Here is a 16,100-nt window from a genome sequence, read left to right on the forward strand (position 1 = left end):
GTGTAGCATCGTCTTATTAAAAGAACATGGAATCTAAATTATATACATAAGATAATGTAATAAGTTAATATTACCCATGTGCATATTGTGTTTTATAAGTTTTTAGGTAACTCTTTAACCTTATGTAGTTTCGAGAGTGGTCTACCAAAACCTTGTTTTAGGTGGAAAAAAGCAACTGGTACATAGTTAAACATTATCGAATTGATGTTTACAACCTCCAGCATAATCAATTAAGGAAAATTGTGCTATAACCCTGTTTAGACTTTATAACTGTTGGAGTGGGAGAGATGGGAGGGGTGTCCTGTCCATGAGGGGACACAGGGGCAGAGATATTGGAGGCAGGGTCTGGAATCAAAGTAGACGTTAGATACAGGAGGGATAAACAGGTTATTTGAGCTAGAAGCCAGAATAGGGGAGACTAGGGAATATTTGGCAAGGAGGTATTTAAGGTTTTGGATTTCCTCAAGTAGAGGAGAGTTAGTGGAAGGAGAGTGGGTGATGGACTTAGAGCAGTGCTGGAGAGGGGGGAGGTCATGGTGTGGAGAGGGAGTTTGAGTTGGAGAAAGGGGGAGAGATGGGTTGGGCCCTGGAATGGGAGGCAAGGGAGAGTATAGCAAGGGGAGAGCATGGGGAGGACTTGGCTGTGCCTCAGGCTGGGGAGCAGGAGGAGGTTGGGAATGGGAGATAATCTGAGGTAGTTCATCAGCTATGGTAGGATCAAAAGCTGAGGTGGAGGGATTGGGGGGGTGGGGAGGGCCTGGTGGGTTGGGATCCTGTGAAACTGTCTTAGCCAGAAGAACCTGATGGGAAGAACATGGGACCCAGAGGGAGGGATTAGCATGGAGATCAAAGGAAGCTTGGCTGTATGGTAATTCAGACCGTTTGCCTTTACGATGGCAGAAATTTTCTAAATCTCTCAAAATATTGAAGTTTAAGGTTTCAGTGTCTGGCCAAACAGAGTTATTATCTAACTCGTACTGAGGCCAGGCAGTGGTGCACAGGAACTTCAGGCGTTTTGGCCTGATTGTATCCGAAAACCCTAGTTGTTTTAAGGATTTAAGAAGACAAGCAAGAGGTGTGAGATCCTGAGACTTTGAGTGGGTAGTTGCCATAGTGACAGATTAAGTACAGAGCAAAGAGGAGATAGGGAAAGAACTGTAGGAGGTAGAGATAGAACCGAATAGACAGGAGACAAAGAAAATCCTCTCTCCATAGGGAGTGGAGGCAGGATCACGAGTCCAGGCAGGAAAGCACAGCAGATGAGGAAGAGAGAGAGGTGGGGAGGGAGTAGGAGGAAAAGGGGTTTGGCATTGGTCACACAAAATGAGAGTGAGGAGAACCAGGCATCAAAACAAAGTGTCTTTTTTGTTGCACGGGTTCGAGTTATTTTTGAGTTATTTCCAAGTCCCAGAAGGCGGCATCCTGCAGTCAGATCATCAGGGAGAGAAAAGGCGAGATCCTGTCTTGGACAGGAAGTAGTGCAGGTTCCTATCTCTGGAAATAGCATCCTATATCCAGAGAAAGGAAAGCGTTTTCCGACACACATGTGATTTCGAGGCAAGCGAGAGGAGCGGAAAACCCTGCAATGAGAGCGTGGCATGACCAGCCAGTAGATGGAGACAAAGTGCAAGGAATGGGATGGGAGAAAAGCGGGAAAAAATGCAGTGAACCAGAAGGGAGGGAAGTTTGTGGAACAAGTTGATCCGGAGGTTTAGTAGAGGCTGCGGGAAGATGAGCCCTAGAAGGGCGGTGGTTTAGTAGAGGTTTAGTAGAGCCCAGAAGGGCAGTGGTGAGAGAGAGAGAGTTTTCCCCTGGGCCAGACAGAGAAGTGACAGTGGCTTCCAGACAGTGACTTGGTGGGCTGGTGAGATGGCTTAGTGGGTACAAGTGCCTGCCACCAAATCTGACCACCTCAGTTTGATCCCTAGTCCCTACATTATGGAAAGAAAGACCCAACTCTCACAAGCTGTCCTTTGACCTCCACATGTGCATATGAGATTTTAATTAAAAAATTAATATGATACCAAGTAAATTGATTTTAAGATGCATAAATTTATGTTGCCTGTGTATACTTAATTAATTATATAGTCTTTGTTGAGAACGTGGTTGGTTTATCATTTTTAAACTAAAACACCTTTGAAGTAGACAAACAAAATGAATACATCTTAGTAAACTAAAAACAAAAAATGGTATTCAACAATAGGATTTTACCCAACCAGTTTAGATGAATATAAAAGATGTTAAAATCAAAATAATTCCTTTAAAATTACCAGATAAGGATGTCATTCAAACAATGTCAAAACCTAAAAATAATTCCTTTTAAAATATCCATAAATATGTCAAACAATGTAAAAACTTAAAGCAATCATATTTCAAAAACAGTAAATATACCATAGAAAAAGTGAAAATGCAAAGTAATCCCCTTTAGAAACGGGCCCTAAATGATGTTAAAATTTAAACTCCCATTGTGTAGTTCTGGCATTATTCCCTTACTCTGAACTAGAAATGTACTGTTTATTCTATGACATCATCAAGAAACAAAAACAAAAATAAATTACAAGAGCATTCTAGGCACCCCTGGTACCAGTAGATTAGGCTTGATATAAAAGACGAAAGTACCCTCAGATATATATGTATATGTGACCCAAATAGAAAAGCAAATTAAAGAAATCCATGTTTCTCACCAACCGTTGTATATATCCAAAATAGAAAAGCAAATCAAAGGAATCCATGTTTCTCACCAACCAATGTAGCCATAAATGTGAAGCCAAATTCTCAGGATCTCTTAGTCTCTAGACAGAAGCTATGCTGGAAAGGAAACTCATGAGGGCAGCAGAAGGAACAGGGCATATGAATCAGTGTTCGTTGGTCTGAAAGCATATGACTCGCCTGAGCAGTGCCTGTGACCTTTTATGTACAGTGAAATTTAAAATGGTTAGGACTAGTTAGAAAAGTAGGTGCCTGAGCACTGCTTGCTTGATACCCAAGAGGGCCTAAGATCAAAATTTTGAGCCCCTTTGCCTGAGAAAAGGTTTGGGAGAAAAAAAGGCTTTTAAAACATTTTCCGTTTGTCCATGGGGCAAGCCGCCTGAAATTCTTTAAATGCTCCAGCAAAGTTGCCCAGCTCGTTTACGCTAGTTGGGTTAAAATGGGGAGAGAGGGTCCTCTAAAGGTTCTTAGCCACATTCATAAGAGAATTTAAGAATGGGCCCAGCTGGAAACTTTTATCATTTTATTAGAATGTTAGAGAAAAAATCCCCAGGGCAGGCAAGCTGGCAATCTTGGCAGCTGCCTGGAGGGGGGTGAATAACAGGAAGGGAAAAAAAAAGCCTTGGGGTCATGCAGGTTTAGAGCCTGCATGGGAGGTCAGACACGTGGCAGGCTGGCAGGCACATGTCAGGGAGTAGAAAGCTTTAGTATGGGAGGAGGAGATAGAGGCAAAGGATCAAGAGCATTTGCATGTTTTGGATTGAAAGGTATCAGAAATCATCCCAAGTAAAGTGAGGAAGAAAGGCAGTCAAAGAGGATAAAGACAGGAAAAAACAATGGATGGAAGGCAGCAGAAAACGACTGAGGTAGCGAATGAATGGATGAAGTAGTTCCATCACAGAGACCAGAGTGCTGTCTGGGACTGACGAAAATCAGTGGGAAAGGAGATCAAAAGAAGCCGCAAGGAAGGCAGAGTGTTCCCAGTGAGGAGAGCCAGAAAGAGGTGAGAGCAAAGCAGAGGGCTGGGGAGAGGAGGAGAGAGAGAAAAAATGTACCTGAAAGCCAAGTTAGTGGCATTGGAGAAGTCCAGGTGGGTCCCTTGAAGTAAGAACAGGGTTTTGGCACCACCTGATAGATAAAAAAGTAGCCCTATGATGAATAGGGTTGATCAGAAGAAAGCAGAGTTTATTAGCAAAGGAACACATGGGACAGATTCCCTTCTGGGCAGGGAAAATGTCTTCCCTGGGTTGTGACCTGGGGTCTTTTAAGGGGGAGGCTTCTGCTTCCTGCAGAAGGCGGGAAGATGTAATTTTTTTTTTTTTAAAGTTGGGGTGGGGAGGTGGGACTGTTAAAACCTGTTCTCCTTAGAGATCAAAGGGGGAGCCTGCTGTGTTGGCCAAACAGTGGAGAAAAGCCTGCTTCTCTTGACATCAAGGACCAAGGTGCTTATCAACTCAGTTCCTTTTTCTCAGGAGCTTGAGAAGTCCTTGAGACCCTGTTGGTGAGGGGGCGGGGCTATCTGAACCTTAACAAGATCCTCCTCAGGCATCTGCATGCATACACACATGCACTTCCAACACATACATACACAGAAAAAGGTAACCGCTTTTTCGAGATGTAATTCACACACTGTGAAGTTTACCATTGTAATGTATGGCCTGGTAGATCTTAGTATCTCACAGTCCTGCAGCCACTTCCTAATTCCAGAGCATTTTCCTCACCCCTAGGCAGAAACAGAATCGTCCCAGTTGTTTCCCAGTTCCTCTCCTCCAAACCCCATCTTCCTACGTCTGGATTTCTGTGCAGGTGGAACCGTGCTCTATGGTCTTTGGTGACTGACTGCTTTCACTCACTGTGTGTTTGTGAGGCTCGTCCAGCCATTCAGGGTGTCATGGCTTTGTTCCTTTGCCTTGTTCTGCTGATTAATACTTCCTCGTATGGGTAGACCCTGTGCATACATCAGTTGCTGGTCACCTGGGTTGTTTTCTGAGCACAGATACTGGGCAGTGCGGTTCAGTGGGCACAGCAATGATTGACACCCAGGTGGAATCCAGTAAAGCATCGGATGTCTTCACTGCTCAAAACAGTACCCAATTTAAAACTCGCAGATTGTTTATTTCTGGAATATTTTTGGACTGTGGTTGGCAGAGGAAAACCAAAGCTAGGCAGTGGAGCAGTCTATAAGCTGTGCTAGAGTGTAATGTAATGCTCACTTCCTGTGTCTTCAAAGCAGTGGTCTCACTGGTGTGCCGAGTGCACACAGCGGCTGTGGACTTTTGATACTGCGCAGATCACCTCTACCTCTTCACGTCGCGGCTTCACGTGTGCAGTACGTTCTCTGGACACCGTGCCAGGCATATTCAGCACCCTGGGTCTTCACCATTAAGTCTGTCATTTTGTCCTTTGAGTGCAGTCCCCCCCTCCGCAAGGTAGTCCTTGGGTCCTCTTGCTGCTCAGGTCTCATTTCCTCCTTTTTCTTCCTAACCTATGACCTTTGACTTGCTGGCAGGGTGGGGCAAGAGATGAAATCAGCCCCTGCTCTGGTCCTCTCGGTGTCTCTTGTGGGTAACCCCTGATTTCCGTGTGAACTGAGAGGTGGCGGCAGACCTTGCCTGCTTCCCGGACCCTGTTTGATACCTTACCCCCAAGCCGTGGTGTCCTTCACGTTGTTTTTAAAGCTTGGAAACCCAGGCTGGTCTACATGCCAGGGTCTGCTGTTAAGCTTGCTGGATGGGAGCCCTGGCTGCTTGTCTCCTGCCCTGCCTGTGTGCACCCATGGTTTTCCCACCAGAGGACTCTGAGGATGTAAGAGAGAACTGAAGGGTATACCAGCTTCTCGTGGCAGCTTTGCCAGTTGACTCTTTCTCAGCACTCACTCACTGTGTTTGTGTAGGATTGGATATCCTGGCTTGCACATGGTACAAGTAGCTGCTTGAAGGATGGATGGGTGACCTTAGACCTGGAGAGTGAAACTGGGAGTGACCCAGGACAGGAAGTCGGTAGTTGTTCTAAATGTAACTTCATGGTAATGCAGGGCAAGCCCAGACTCTGAGGACAGAGATGGCTTTGTGATGCCAGAAGAATCTTGATGTGGAAGCATTGTCTGTGCTTCCATCTCAGAGATGTCTGAAGTGCTGGTACTGTATGTCCTCATTCAATGTGATGAGTCCTTTCAGCACAGATTTGAGACTGGTTGATGATGCTGGGTGTGTCAGTATATTCCTTTCTGTTCTAAGAGTCACCAGGTGGATACGGTAACTGTATATCCATTCACTGCTGATGGGCATTTGCATCATTTCCAGTTTGGCCCTTTCATAAGGAAAGCCACTGTGAACGTCTCCATGCAGATCTTTGTGTGGACATGCATTTTTGCTTCTCATGGGTAAATCCTAGTCGTGGCATGGCTGGGTCATGTGGTAGACCATGGGCAGACGTATGTAGCAGTCTCTCATTGTGATTTTAGTTTGCATTGCTCTGAAAATGTTGGTCACTGTCTTCTGGCTTGCATTTTTCTAACTAGAAATCTCTCTTACCTTTTTCCTTTAAAATAATGGCCCTCCATCTTCTTTTAAGAGTTTCCTGTTTTATTCATCTAAACAGCTTGATTTCAGTGTCCCTTGATACGCATGCTTACACCTGCTTCTTGAGTTTGCCATTCGTTAAGCTTTTTGGATTTGTGAGTTTATGGTTTTCATTAAATTTCAAGTATTTTTGGTCAAAATTTTTTCCTGCTCCCACTACCCCATGTAGGGATTCTAAACACAGGTCTGTGAGGCCACACGAGCTTGTCCGCTGCTCTCTGCTATTCTTTTCATTCTTTTCCTTTCTCCTTCTGGAAGTTTCAGTGTTGTGCCTTCATGGCCACCTCTCTTAGTGCTGTTGATGACCACTTTGCACAGTGAACAAACTTTGACTTAACGTCCTGATGCCCTTGCGTGCTGGTTCTGACTTACGTGGTTTGGGGGTGGCTTTGATGGGTTGGGGCTTTACTCATTGTAGTCCGTATTTTCTTGCTTTTTTGAGTTTTTTTGAGTCAGTGCAAAGATTAGTGGCTACAAGGTTCTATAGTCTCAAAGATGTTCTTGTGCTTTCTTGTGGGATGTTGTCCACCACACAGAATTTGTTTGATCTTGATCTTTTCAGGCCTTGCATTTTAGCTTTGCTAGGAAGGACCCAAGCAACATTAGGCCAGACTCTGGGTTTCCCATGTACGCTGCCTGATGCCCTTGGATTATGGGTTTCCTCTCTGTCTTGGGAGCAGGCACCATCATCGATGCTGGGAACTGGCCCTGTGGGACGTGGTTCCTCTGGCCCTGGGTTGTCATTCAAACATGTGGCCTGGCCAGCGTTTGGGTAGTGACACGGAGGATGGCCTTCCGTGGCTGGGATAGGGACACTTCCTCTCAAGCTCTCTGTCCTCTGGAGTATAGCTCTCTTTTCCTCTTCGAAGTTTGTTCACAACTCAGGCATCCTCACTTTACTGGGATCCCCTCAACTTGGAACACCCAAGGAGTATTCTTGGTTTCTTTTCAGTCAAGGACTAATGCCCATCCCTGCCTCTTCCAGACCAGTATCTTAAAACTGTTCTCAATGTGTATATGTTTTAATATTTTAGGTAAATCTAGAGCAGCTCTCTGTTCTGAAGTAAATTTTTTAAATCACTCAGATGAGGGGCTTTTTTTGGGGGGAGGGATTGTTTTGTTTTTGAGGCAGCGTCTTGTGTAGTCAAGATTGGCCTCAAAGTATTCACTGTGTAGCCAAAGATGATCTTGAACTACTGATCCTTCACACACATACACACACCACCCAGTGCTGGAATTACAGACATGCACCTCCATATCCAGCTTTACACAGTGCTAGGAATCAAATCCAATGCTTCGCACACCCCCAGCGCTTGTTGCCCCCGTGCAGTGCATGTTCCTGTGCTGCCTGTGGATTCGACTTGACTTGCAACCAAGGATTGAAAGGCCTGGCCCTCTGCCTTACTATCAGCTGGTGGCAGCTGCAGCCTCAGACCTCAGGAGGTGTAGGGCCTACTCAGTCAGCACAGCCCACACTGAATGCCAGTGACTATTCTGGGTTCAGATTCATATTTGCATATTTTACTTAAGTGTTTTTTAAAAAAATACTACTCACACTTCTACATCTTACTAAAGTCTGTTTTTTTGTTTTTTTTCTTTTTTGGTCTTTTTGAGACAGGGTCTCCCTGTAGCCCCAGCTGTCCTGGAACTCACTATGTAGACCAGGCTGGCCTCGAACTCACAGAGATCTGCCTGCCTCTCCTCCCAAGTGCTGGGATGTACCATGCCCGGCTTAAAGTCCTTTTTTAATGGAAAGGATGGATGGTTCTTTTTCACTTATTCTTTTGGTTGACTTTCTCTAATGAAGATTCACAAGGCTGGCTTTTGATATGAGATTTAAAAATCCAAATGCCCTTATAATGAGTCTGAGTTTGTTTTTTGTATTGCTATGATAAAACACTGACCACAAACATCTTAGGGGGAGGAAAAGGTTTATTTGGCTTACAGGTTTAGTCCATCATTGAAGGACACCACGGCAGGATCTTGAAGCCGAAACCTTGGAGGGACACTCTTTACTGGCTTGCTTCCCCTGGCTTGCTTGCTACCTTTCTTATAAAGACTGCGTCAGCCCACCTGCCTAGGGATGGCACTGCCCGCAGTGGGCTGCACCCTCATATATCAACTAGCAATCAGAAAATGCCCCACAGGCATGCCCACAGGTCAGTCTGATGGAAGAAATTCCTCAGTTGAGAGCCCCCTTCCCAAGTATGTCTAAGTTTGTGTCAAGTTGACAAAAACTACCCAAGGTTATAGAATAACTTACCTGCCAGGTTCACCATTTAAAACCATTTCAGGGGCTGGAGAGGTGGCTCAGCGGTTCAGAGCACTGGCTGGTCTTGCAGAAGACCCAGGTTCAAATCCCAGCACCCACATAACAAGTGTCTGTAACATCAGTTCCAGGGTATCCAACACCCTTTTCTACACTCCTCTGGCACTGCATGCACATGGTGCACTTACATACATGCAGACATAATACTCATAAAATAAAAATAAAAAAAATCTAAAACCATTTCAAACAGTTTTCAACAATTAGGATTTCTATCTATGTTCTTTAATATAAAAGTAAAAATGGTTGAAATTTTGCAACATTATGAGAACACAGAAGGAAAAAACATTTGAAATCACTGACACCATCACCTCTGGGGATAACTGTTACTGATAGTTGGTGTCTTTCCTTTAGTGCAGATTTGATTTTTCAAATGTATTTAATGTATTTGTATATACAAATAATATATTTGTATATATATATACACACTTGTATATTCATATAGAACCTATATTTGCTTTCTGTTTCAGTGGAAGACGTATAACCCTGCCTTTTCCCAGCTGGAAATTTGGTTCCGCTTCGTCTTTGTGGTGCTTACCTTCATTGTCACTGTGAGTACCTTTCGCCTCATGGCCTAGGCTGAATCAACAATGATGAGGCTAATTTAAGCATTGTGATCATCAGAGAGCAAGCTCCGTAGGGCTTTTCCAAACTCTAGTGCACACCCTGCAGTGGGCTGGCCCAGTATCACTAAACAGTCTGTGTCCACCAGGATGCTGTGGTGCAAAAAGACTGAATAAGTTAGGGTTCAGTTTGGGTTTCTGTTGCTGATCACTGGCTTCTAGTAAAGCTTCATCACTGTAATAAAAAATGCCATTCGACCTTCGTAGAGGGAGTCAGCCTTGTTTGAGTGACTACCTCTGGGTTTTTATGTTTGGAAAATTATTCTGGACCTCTTGAGTGTTTGGGCTACAGAGAAATAGTTCCCCAAATGCAAGTTTTTGCCTCATTTGGGAACTGAGGTTTATGTCCACAGGTGCACTCCCAATTTTGGGAAAATATTAAAGACAGAAGGGCACCATAGAGAGCCCGGCTGTGAAGATGGTGATTTAGAGATTGGAGACAGACGTGTGCCGTTTAGTGGCTGATGGCCACCTGAGGGTGCATTCTGCCCTTACCAGCTGTTCACCCTGACGCTGACAGGGACTGTGTGATATTTAGAAGATGTGTTCAGTCAATGGTGGCCTCTCTAGCTACCAACTAAAGAATTCTTGGTGTCTTGCAGACCCCATTTGGAGAGGACACAGGCATGTCCTCTCCAAGTGTGTGTGTGTGTGTGTGTGTGTGTGTGTGTGTGTGAAGTGTGGTGGAGACAGGGCCCTGGGCCCTCGAATCAGCTAGGAGCTGAGGCTTAGGGTGTCTGTACCAAGCCTGGGGCCTTGAAGAATCCTCCTTAATGAAGTGGACCATTGGCATCGTAGCTGATCTCTCAGAACTCGATATTTTCTGAGGGCTGCCTGGTGCCTGGGTTCTCCCAGAGCCAAGACTGGTGCTCACAGCCATCAGTATGCTCCCAAATGAGAAATGGGCCTCAACTTCAGCAGGTAACCTACCGGAAAAAAAAATTGCCCATAAGCTAGGAGATCCAGGTGACCCAGAAAATTATTAATTTATATCAGATGGCAGGAAAAAACCCGAACCTAAATGTCACACATTGTGTTTGCAAGCTGTTTAAAGACATTTCTCCCAAGGGGCCTACACACTCAAGTAGGTGTTTTGAAAATAAACTCAGCCTCAGAGTGTGAGCATGAGCCTTGCCTCTTAGCTTTTCCTTGAGGATCCTAACACCTTCCTTAGAAGTTGGTATCATCTGTCAGAGCAGCTCTAATGGGACAGTTGACCTGGTAGGGTCCACAGATGTGCCTGTGCTCTAGGGAGTCCTGTCATGTGGAGCAGGCCTGTCTGAAGCAGCCTGGCCAGGCAGAAGTTAGAGGGATGGGCATTCTCTGTTTGCAGAGAATTTATGGTCACTGTGGGAACAGCTTGTGACCCACTTCATCTGTGGCCCCATGCAGCAGTTACACATCTTGACTTGGTTGTCCCTGATGGCCTGTGGGGCCCCAGGGAATAACCCAGCAGATCCCGCCTGGTGCCTAGTCCTCAGATGGGGTGAGATTCACCGCGCTGGGGAAGCAGAGATGAACAGAGAATCACTGGACCTGTTTGCTTTGCAGTGCTTATTTGCACATTCCCTGCGCAAGTTTTCCATGAGAGACTGGGGCATCGAGCAGAAGTGGATGTCTGTCCTCCTGCCGCTGCTCCTGCTGTACAACGGTAGGTGCCATTTTTATCGTGAAACTTTCCCTTCTCAGATTCAGAGCTGGCAGGCATCTGGAGGTGGCCTGGTCCCAGAGTCCCCAGAAGAGCCCACTAGGAACCCCTGGAGGATTATGTAGTAGTACGCTCCATGCTCCCCAGGTGCCATGTAGCCCAGGCGCGGCAGATGCCTGGAGCCTTAACAAACACAGCAGTAGTTAGAACTTGGATAAGCTACAGACACAGCAGTCCTGGAACTTGGCTGAGGTGTCTGTACGGCTGTCTTCCTCCGTCCCCGTTCCAGAAAGCATTTGCTTCCTGAACTGCAGTGCTCGGAATTCCCAGGCCTGGGGAGAAGCTGCTGCAGGGGCAGATGGTGCTCAGGAAACAAAACAGCCTTTGGTTCACTCCCTGTCCTTCAGCTCCGAACAGGGAAAACACGACAGTGAGCTCAGCTCACAGAGGGGAGGGTGTTCTGTGCTGGCCAGTGGCCAGCCCGCTCTTGTCAGTGTTTCCGTCTTCTGGCTTCCAGACCCGTTCTTCCCGCTCTCCTTCCTGGTGAACAGCTGGTTCCCAGGAATGCTGGATGACTTCTTCCAGTCTGCGTTCCTGTGTGCCCTGCTGCTCTTCTGGCTGTGTGTGTATCATGGGATACGGGTCCAGGTAAGTGGCAGAAAGTGCCTCCTCTCTGAATGCTGAGAGTGCTCCTTCCAGATGAGTGGGGCCGGGAGACCCCTCCCTAGTCTCATGCCGCATAGCAGATGAGTGCTATGGAGAGGTGTTGGGTATCTGTGATCTGATATGTTCTGTTAGGGTTGTTCACTGTTTCTGTATTTCTTACTTTTTTTTCTTACTTTTTTTTGCTTTAGGGAGAAAGAAAATGTTTGACTTTCTATTTGCCTAAATTCTTCATTGTTGGACTGTTGTTTTTGGCTTCAGCTACACTAGGAATATGGCAAACGTGAGTAACACAGAGTGGGGTGCAGCATCAGTCCCATAAAGCGTTGGCAGAGGGCGCAGACCAGCTCTGATTGCTCTGTGGTCTCAGTACAAAAGGATCCTCTGTGCTTCACACATGGCCAGATAACTGGAACCAAGAAACCGGGTTTGCTTAGTGGCTTGTAGCAAGCACACTAGTCTAAGGTGAAAAGTGAGAAAGCCCATATCCTTTTGGACTGCGAGAGACGAGGACTTCGTTTGCTGGGGTGGTGCGCAGGATGGTCCAGCAGAGCTTTTGGATTCCCCTGGTACTTGCATTGTCAGGTCTTCCGATCCTTGCATGAGCCTCAAGGTTTATCCTGGTCAGACTTGTGGCCCTGTAACATGTAGGACCACAGAAGCTGCGGCCTGGCCCCGCCCCCCAGAGAATGCTCCTCAGAGTAGTTTCCTGCTCGGTGTGGTTTTTGAGGTTGCCACGTCTCGTTCATGCCCCAGCAGCCTGCGGTGGTGCCAACAGGATGTCACACCCATCTGCGTCACTTCCCTGGCCCTGCTTCTCTGCCCAGGTGTGCCATCAAAAACAGCTCTTGGTGGGATTGGAGAGACGGCTCAGCAGTTAAGAGCACTGGCTGTTCTTGCAGAGGGTTGGGTTCCCAGCACCTACACATGGTGGCTAACAACCATCCTTAACTCCAGTTCCAGGGGATCCAAAGCCCTCTTCGGACCTCTGTGGGCATTGCATGACATGGGTACACTTACATACATGCAGGCAAAGCACTCATACATATAAAAATAGGCAAATTAAAAAAAAATAGCCATCTCTTGGGACTGGAGAGATGGCATAGCCGTTAAGAGTGCACACTATTCTTGCCCATACCCAAGTTCATTTCCCAACATGCATGTGAGGGTACTCAGCTGCCTATAACTCTAGTCCGAGAGGATTTGATGCCTCTGGCCTCCGTAGGTACCCCTGTGCACATGCTTGTATGGGCATGGACACACACACACACACATTCATAATTAGAAAAGTAAAATAAATCTTAAAAAAAAAAACTTTTAAACTCCGAAGAATTTTTGTAAGAAAAACGTCCTGCAACTTTTCCGTAGTAGATACTTTTTCATTGTGAGATATGAAATACAGGATTGACACTTAAAAACCCTTCAATGTTGATAGCAAGTCTTGTACATTAACAAGTAAAAAAGCACAAAATGGAAAGTAAGGAGAAGTATAAAATGTAGAGTAAGTTTTCTTATTAACCTGTATTTTAACATCATCATTTTAGATTTAATGAATTACATGATCCAATGTATCAGTATCGAGTTGACACCGGAAATTTTCAGGTAAGCATGGTTCATGCAGGCTCAGGAGTTCTAATCTTTTATGAAATGACTGAATTTTGTAACTTATATGGTGGTTAGTAAAAGCTTCTACCTGTTTGGAAAGGACTATAGAAAGTGTAAGGGTAGAAGATTTCGGGAAAGCAACTGAGTGATATAAAATAAGCTCTGAGCTGGGGAGATGGCTCAGTTGGTAAAGTGCTTGATGTAGAAGCATAAAGACCTCAGCCAGAGAGGGCTCTGGGCTGGTAAAGAACACTGGTTTGGGATCTGAGGAAGGCCTGGACGAGGAGGACTCTGGGATAAGGAGTCAGGGGTAGGGAGACTGGGGCAGGGCACCCTGGGAGGGCTGAGCACAGAAAGGAACTCAGTACTGTGGGGTTGGAGCCAGCTGTCTGAGGACTGGGCTTCAGGTTTTCTGGGTGGAGGATGAGGGGTCCACGAAGAAGCATCCCTGACCCATTTCCCAGGGAATAGTCACCTGAGGCTGCTGGTGAGTGGAACTCACAGGTTTGGAGGAGTGGCTGGTGACCGACAGGACCGCTCTTGTCATTGCTCTTGCCTAGCCTGGCTTATTTCTTTTTTTTAATTTTTAAAGAGTTTATCTGTTTTTATTTTATGTATGAGCGTTTTGCCAGCATGTATGTAAGTATACCTGTGCTATGTCTGAAGAGGCTTGAAGAGGGTATCAGATCCTCTGGAACTGGCATTATGGATGGTTGTTAGATGCCATGTGGGTGCTGGGAATCGAACCCGGGTCTTCTTGCAGAGCAGCTAGTGCTCTTACCCACTGAGCCATCATCTCTCCAGTTCCATCTCCTTGTTTCTTACGTGAGATAGCTGAGGACAAGAGAAGGAGGCAGAGCCACGAGCAGCATTGTGAGGGCGTGCAGCCAGGGCCACTGCCAGCTCTGTGGGCAGCCAGGGAGTGAGCTTTCTCCGCTAGTCCTGTTTCTTCATTTATGAACTGGAACAATAATGGGATCCTCCATCATACAAGGAATGTAGAGCACTTGGCCAAATATAATAGCCAAGGGCCTATCCTGAGTTACTGGTTTGTTCCGTCCTTCCTTTCCCAGTCAGGACTCAGGCTGTGAGAGGCTCAAGAACTGATGGCAGCTGAAAGATACAGTAGGGATCTGCGACTTCTAGGCACTGGGAACGCAGCCCTGGCCTACCTTTTATTTAATAGGAGAGGCAGTAAAACCAGACGAAAGTTCTTCCAATGCAGAAGCAGAATCCTGTCCCTGGACCTGCACTTCCCTCCTCAGATTCATGATTGTGCTGCAGGGAGGGCAGGAGGCCTTGCCCAGAGGAGCAAAGGTCCTGTTGGCAGGAGGGCTTGATGAGGAGGGCACACATCTACCAGGAGCCTGGCCTTTGCCAAAGCCACTGACCTCCCATCCTCACAGGCAAGGGAATGCTTCTAGACCTGAAATCTTGTAGTGCCTCCCGCTGAGTTCCTGGCTTCTCAGATGGGAACACCATGGTCCGGAACAGACAGGACTTGCATGAGGACCAGCAGGGTCCAGTCCTAGAACCTATCAGTATGGCCTTTGTTCTCAGTAGCAGGACTGGGGCCAAGTGTGCCCCAGGTGGAGCTGTCAGTGGTGCCACCTCCTGATACTGGGGCTGTAGGGTGCCTTGGGGCTCTGGGCCCCTTCTCATGGCACTGGGCTTTGACACCTGTGGTGCTGAGAGAGATGCACTCTGAAGCCTGTGTTCATTCCCACGCCCATCTCCTTCATTCCAGGGCATGAAGATCTTCTTCATGGTGGTGGCTGCTGTGTACATTTTATACCTCCTGTTCTTGATAGTGCGGGCTTGCTCCGAGCTCCGTCACATGCCTTACGTAGGTGAGCATCACTCCAGGAAGCACCGGGGCAGTAAGGGCTGCACCTTGGGAAGCCTTTGGTCCTGGGAAGCCATGGGATGCCTCAGTAAGGGCCAGCCGTTTGAAGGGAGACTCTGAGGTGGACATGGGCGGTTTCTGCTGTTACAGGCTGTGAGAACCTTCTGGGCCCTTCTAAGATCACACCATTATCCTTGGCCAAGGCAAATCACCTGATCTCAGGGTCTTTTGCCAGAAACTACTGCACAGGGCCTCCCTAAGCATGGCCTTCCCCAGCTGTAGTAAAACAGGCTTGGAGCCTGCAGGGGAGAGGTCTGCTCAGGAATGGTTTTGGTTTTTATTTTCGAACTCTAAGGTGAGGTGGAATTTACTAATGGGAACATTTCTTTCTTTTTTAGATCTCAGGTTAAAGTTTTTGACTGCGTTGACCTTTCTTGTGCTTGTTATCAGGTAAGACTATTCCTTAAGGCTTTCTTCCGTGTGTCTGTGTGTCTGTGTGCATGTGGGGGCCAGAGGTTGCCACTGAGTATCTTCTCCTGTCATTGTCTTATTTTTTTACATTTACCTAATTGTGTGTGTATGCATGTGGAGGTCAGGTTGACATTGCGTGTCTTCTTTCTCTTAGTTTTTTTGCATCTATTTCTCTGTGTGTGTGTGTGTGTGTGTACATACATTCCACAGCACACCCGCAGAAGTCAGGACAATTTAAGCTCTGGAGATTCACTTGTCTCTGCCCCCGACCACACCCAGTGCTAAGCGGTAGACACTCAGCACAACTACTGTGTGGGCAGTGCAGAATCTGAACTTGGGTCTCCAGCTTGCACAACAGGCACTGAGCCATCTCCCCAGCCCCAAGACTTTATTTCTTGAATAAATCAAAACTGCATTAAAAAAATTTTTTTAAGATTTAAAAAAATATATATTTTATTATTTTTATTTTATGTATATGAGTGTATTGCCTGCATGTATGTGAGTGCACCCATGTCATGCAATGCCGCGGAGGTCAGAAGAAGGCTTCGATTTCCTCTGGAACTGGAGTTAAGGACGGTTCATAGCCGCCATGTGGGTGCTGGGAATCGAACCCGGGTCCTCTGCAAGA

At 46.4% G+C, this 16,100-nt stretch overlaps 1 protein-coding gene across 7 annotated transcripts in view; it reads left to right on the forward strand.

Annotated features, from left to right (window-relative positions):
* Positions 1-16,100, forward strand: part of Tmem181 (transmembrane protein 181) — a 68,171-nt gene that overhangs the window by 44,319 nt on the left and 7,752 nt on the right. For all 7 annotated transcript variants that reach the window (XM_008839555.3, XM_029566821.1, XM_029566824.1 and 4 more), the window contains 7 exons: positions 9,087-9,167; positions 10,791-10,890; positions 11,405-11,535; positions 11,742-11,833; positions 13,095-13,152; positions 14,903-15,005; positions 15,400-15,451. In XM_008839555.3, the coding sequence (XP_008837777.1) occupies positions 9,087-9,167; positions 10,791-10,890; positions 11,405-11,535; positions 11,742-11,833; positions 13,095-13,152; positions 14,903-15,005; positions 15,400-15,451 (617 nt within the window). The remainder of the gene's footprint in view (positions 1-9,086; positions 9,168-10,790; positions 10,891-11,404; positions 11,536-11,741; positions 11,834-13,094; positions 13,153-14,902; positions 15,006-15,399; positions 15,452-16,100) is intronic.

This window comes from Nannospalax galili, unplaced genomic scaffold (assembly GCF_000622305.1).
Source record: "Nannospalax galili isolate Female #2095 unplaced genomic scaffold, S.galili_v1.0 scaffold211, whole genome shotgun sequence".
Lineage (NCBI taxonomy): Eukaryota > Metazoa > Chordata > Mammalia > Rodentia > Spalacidae > Nannospalax > Nannospalax galili.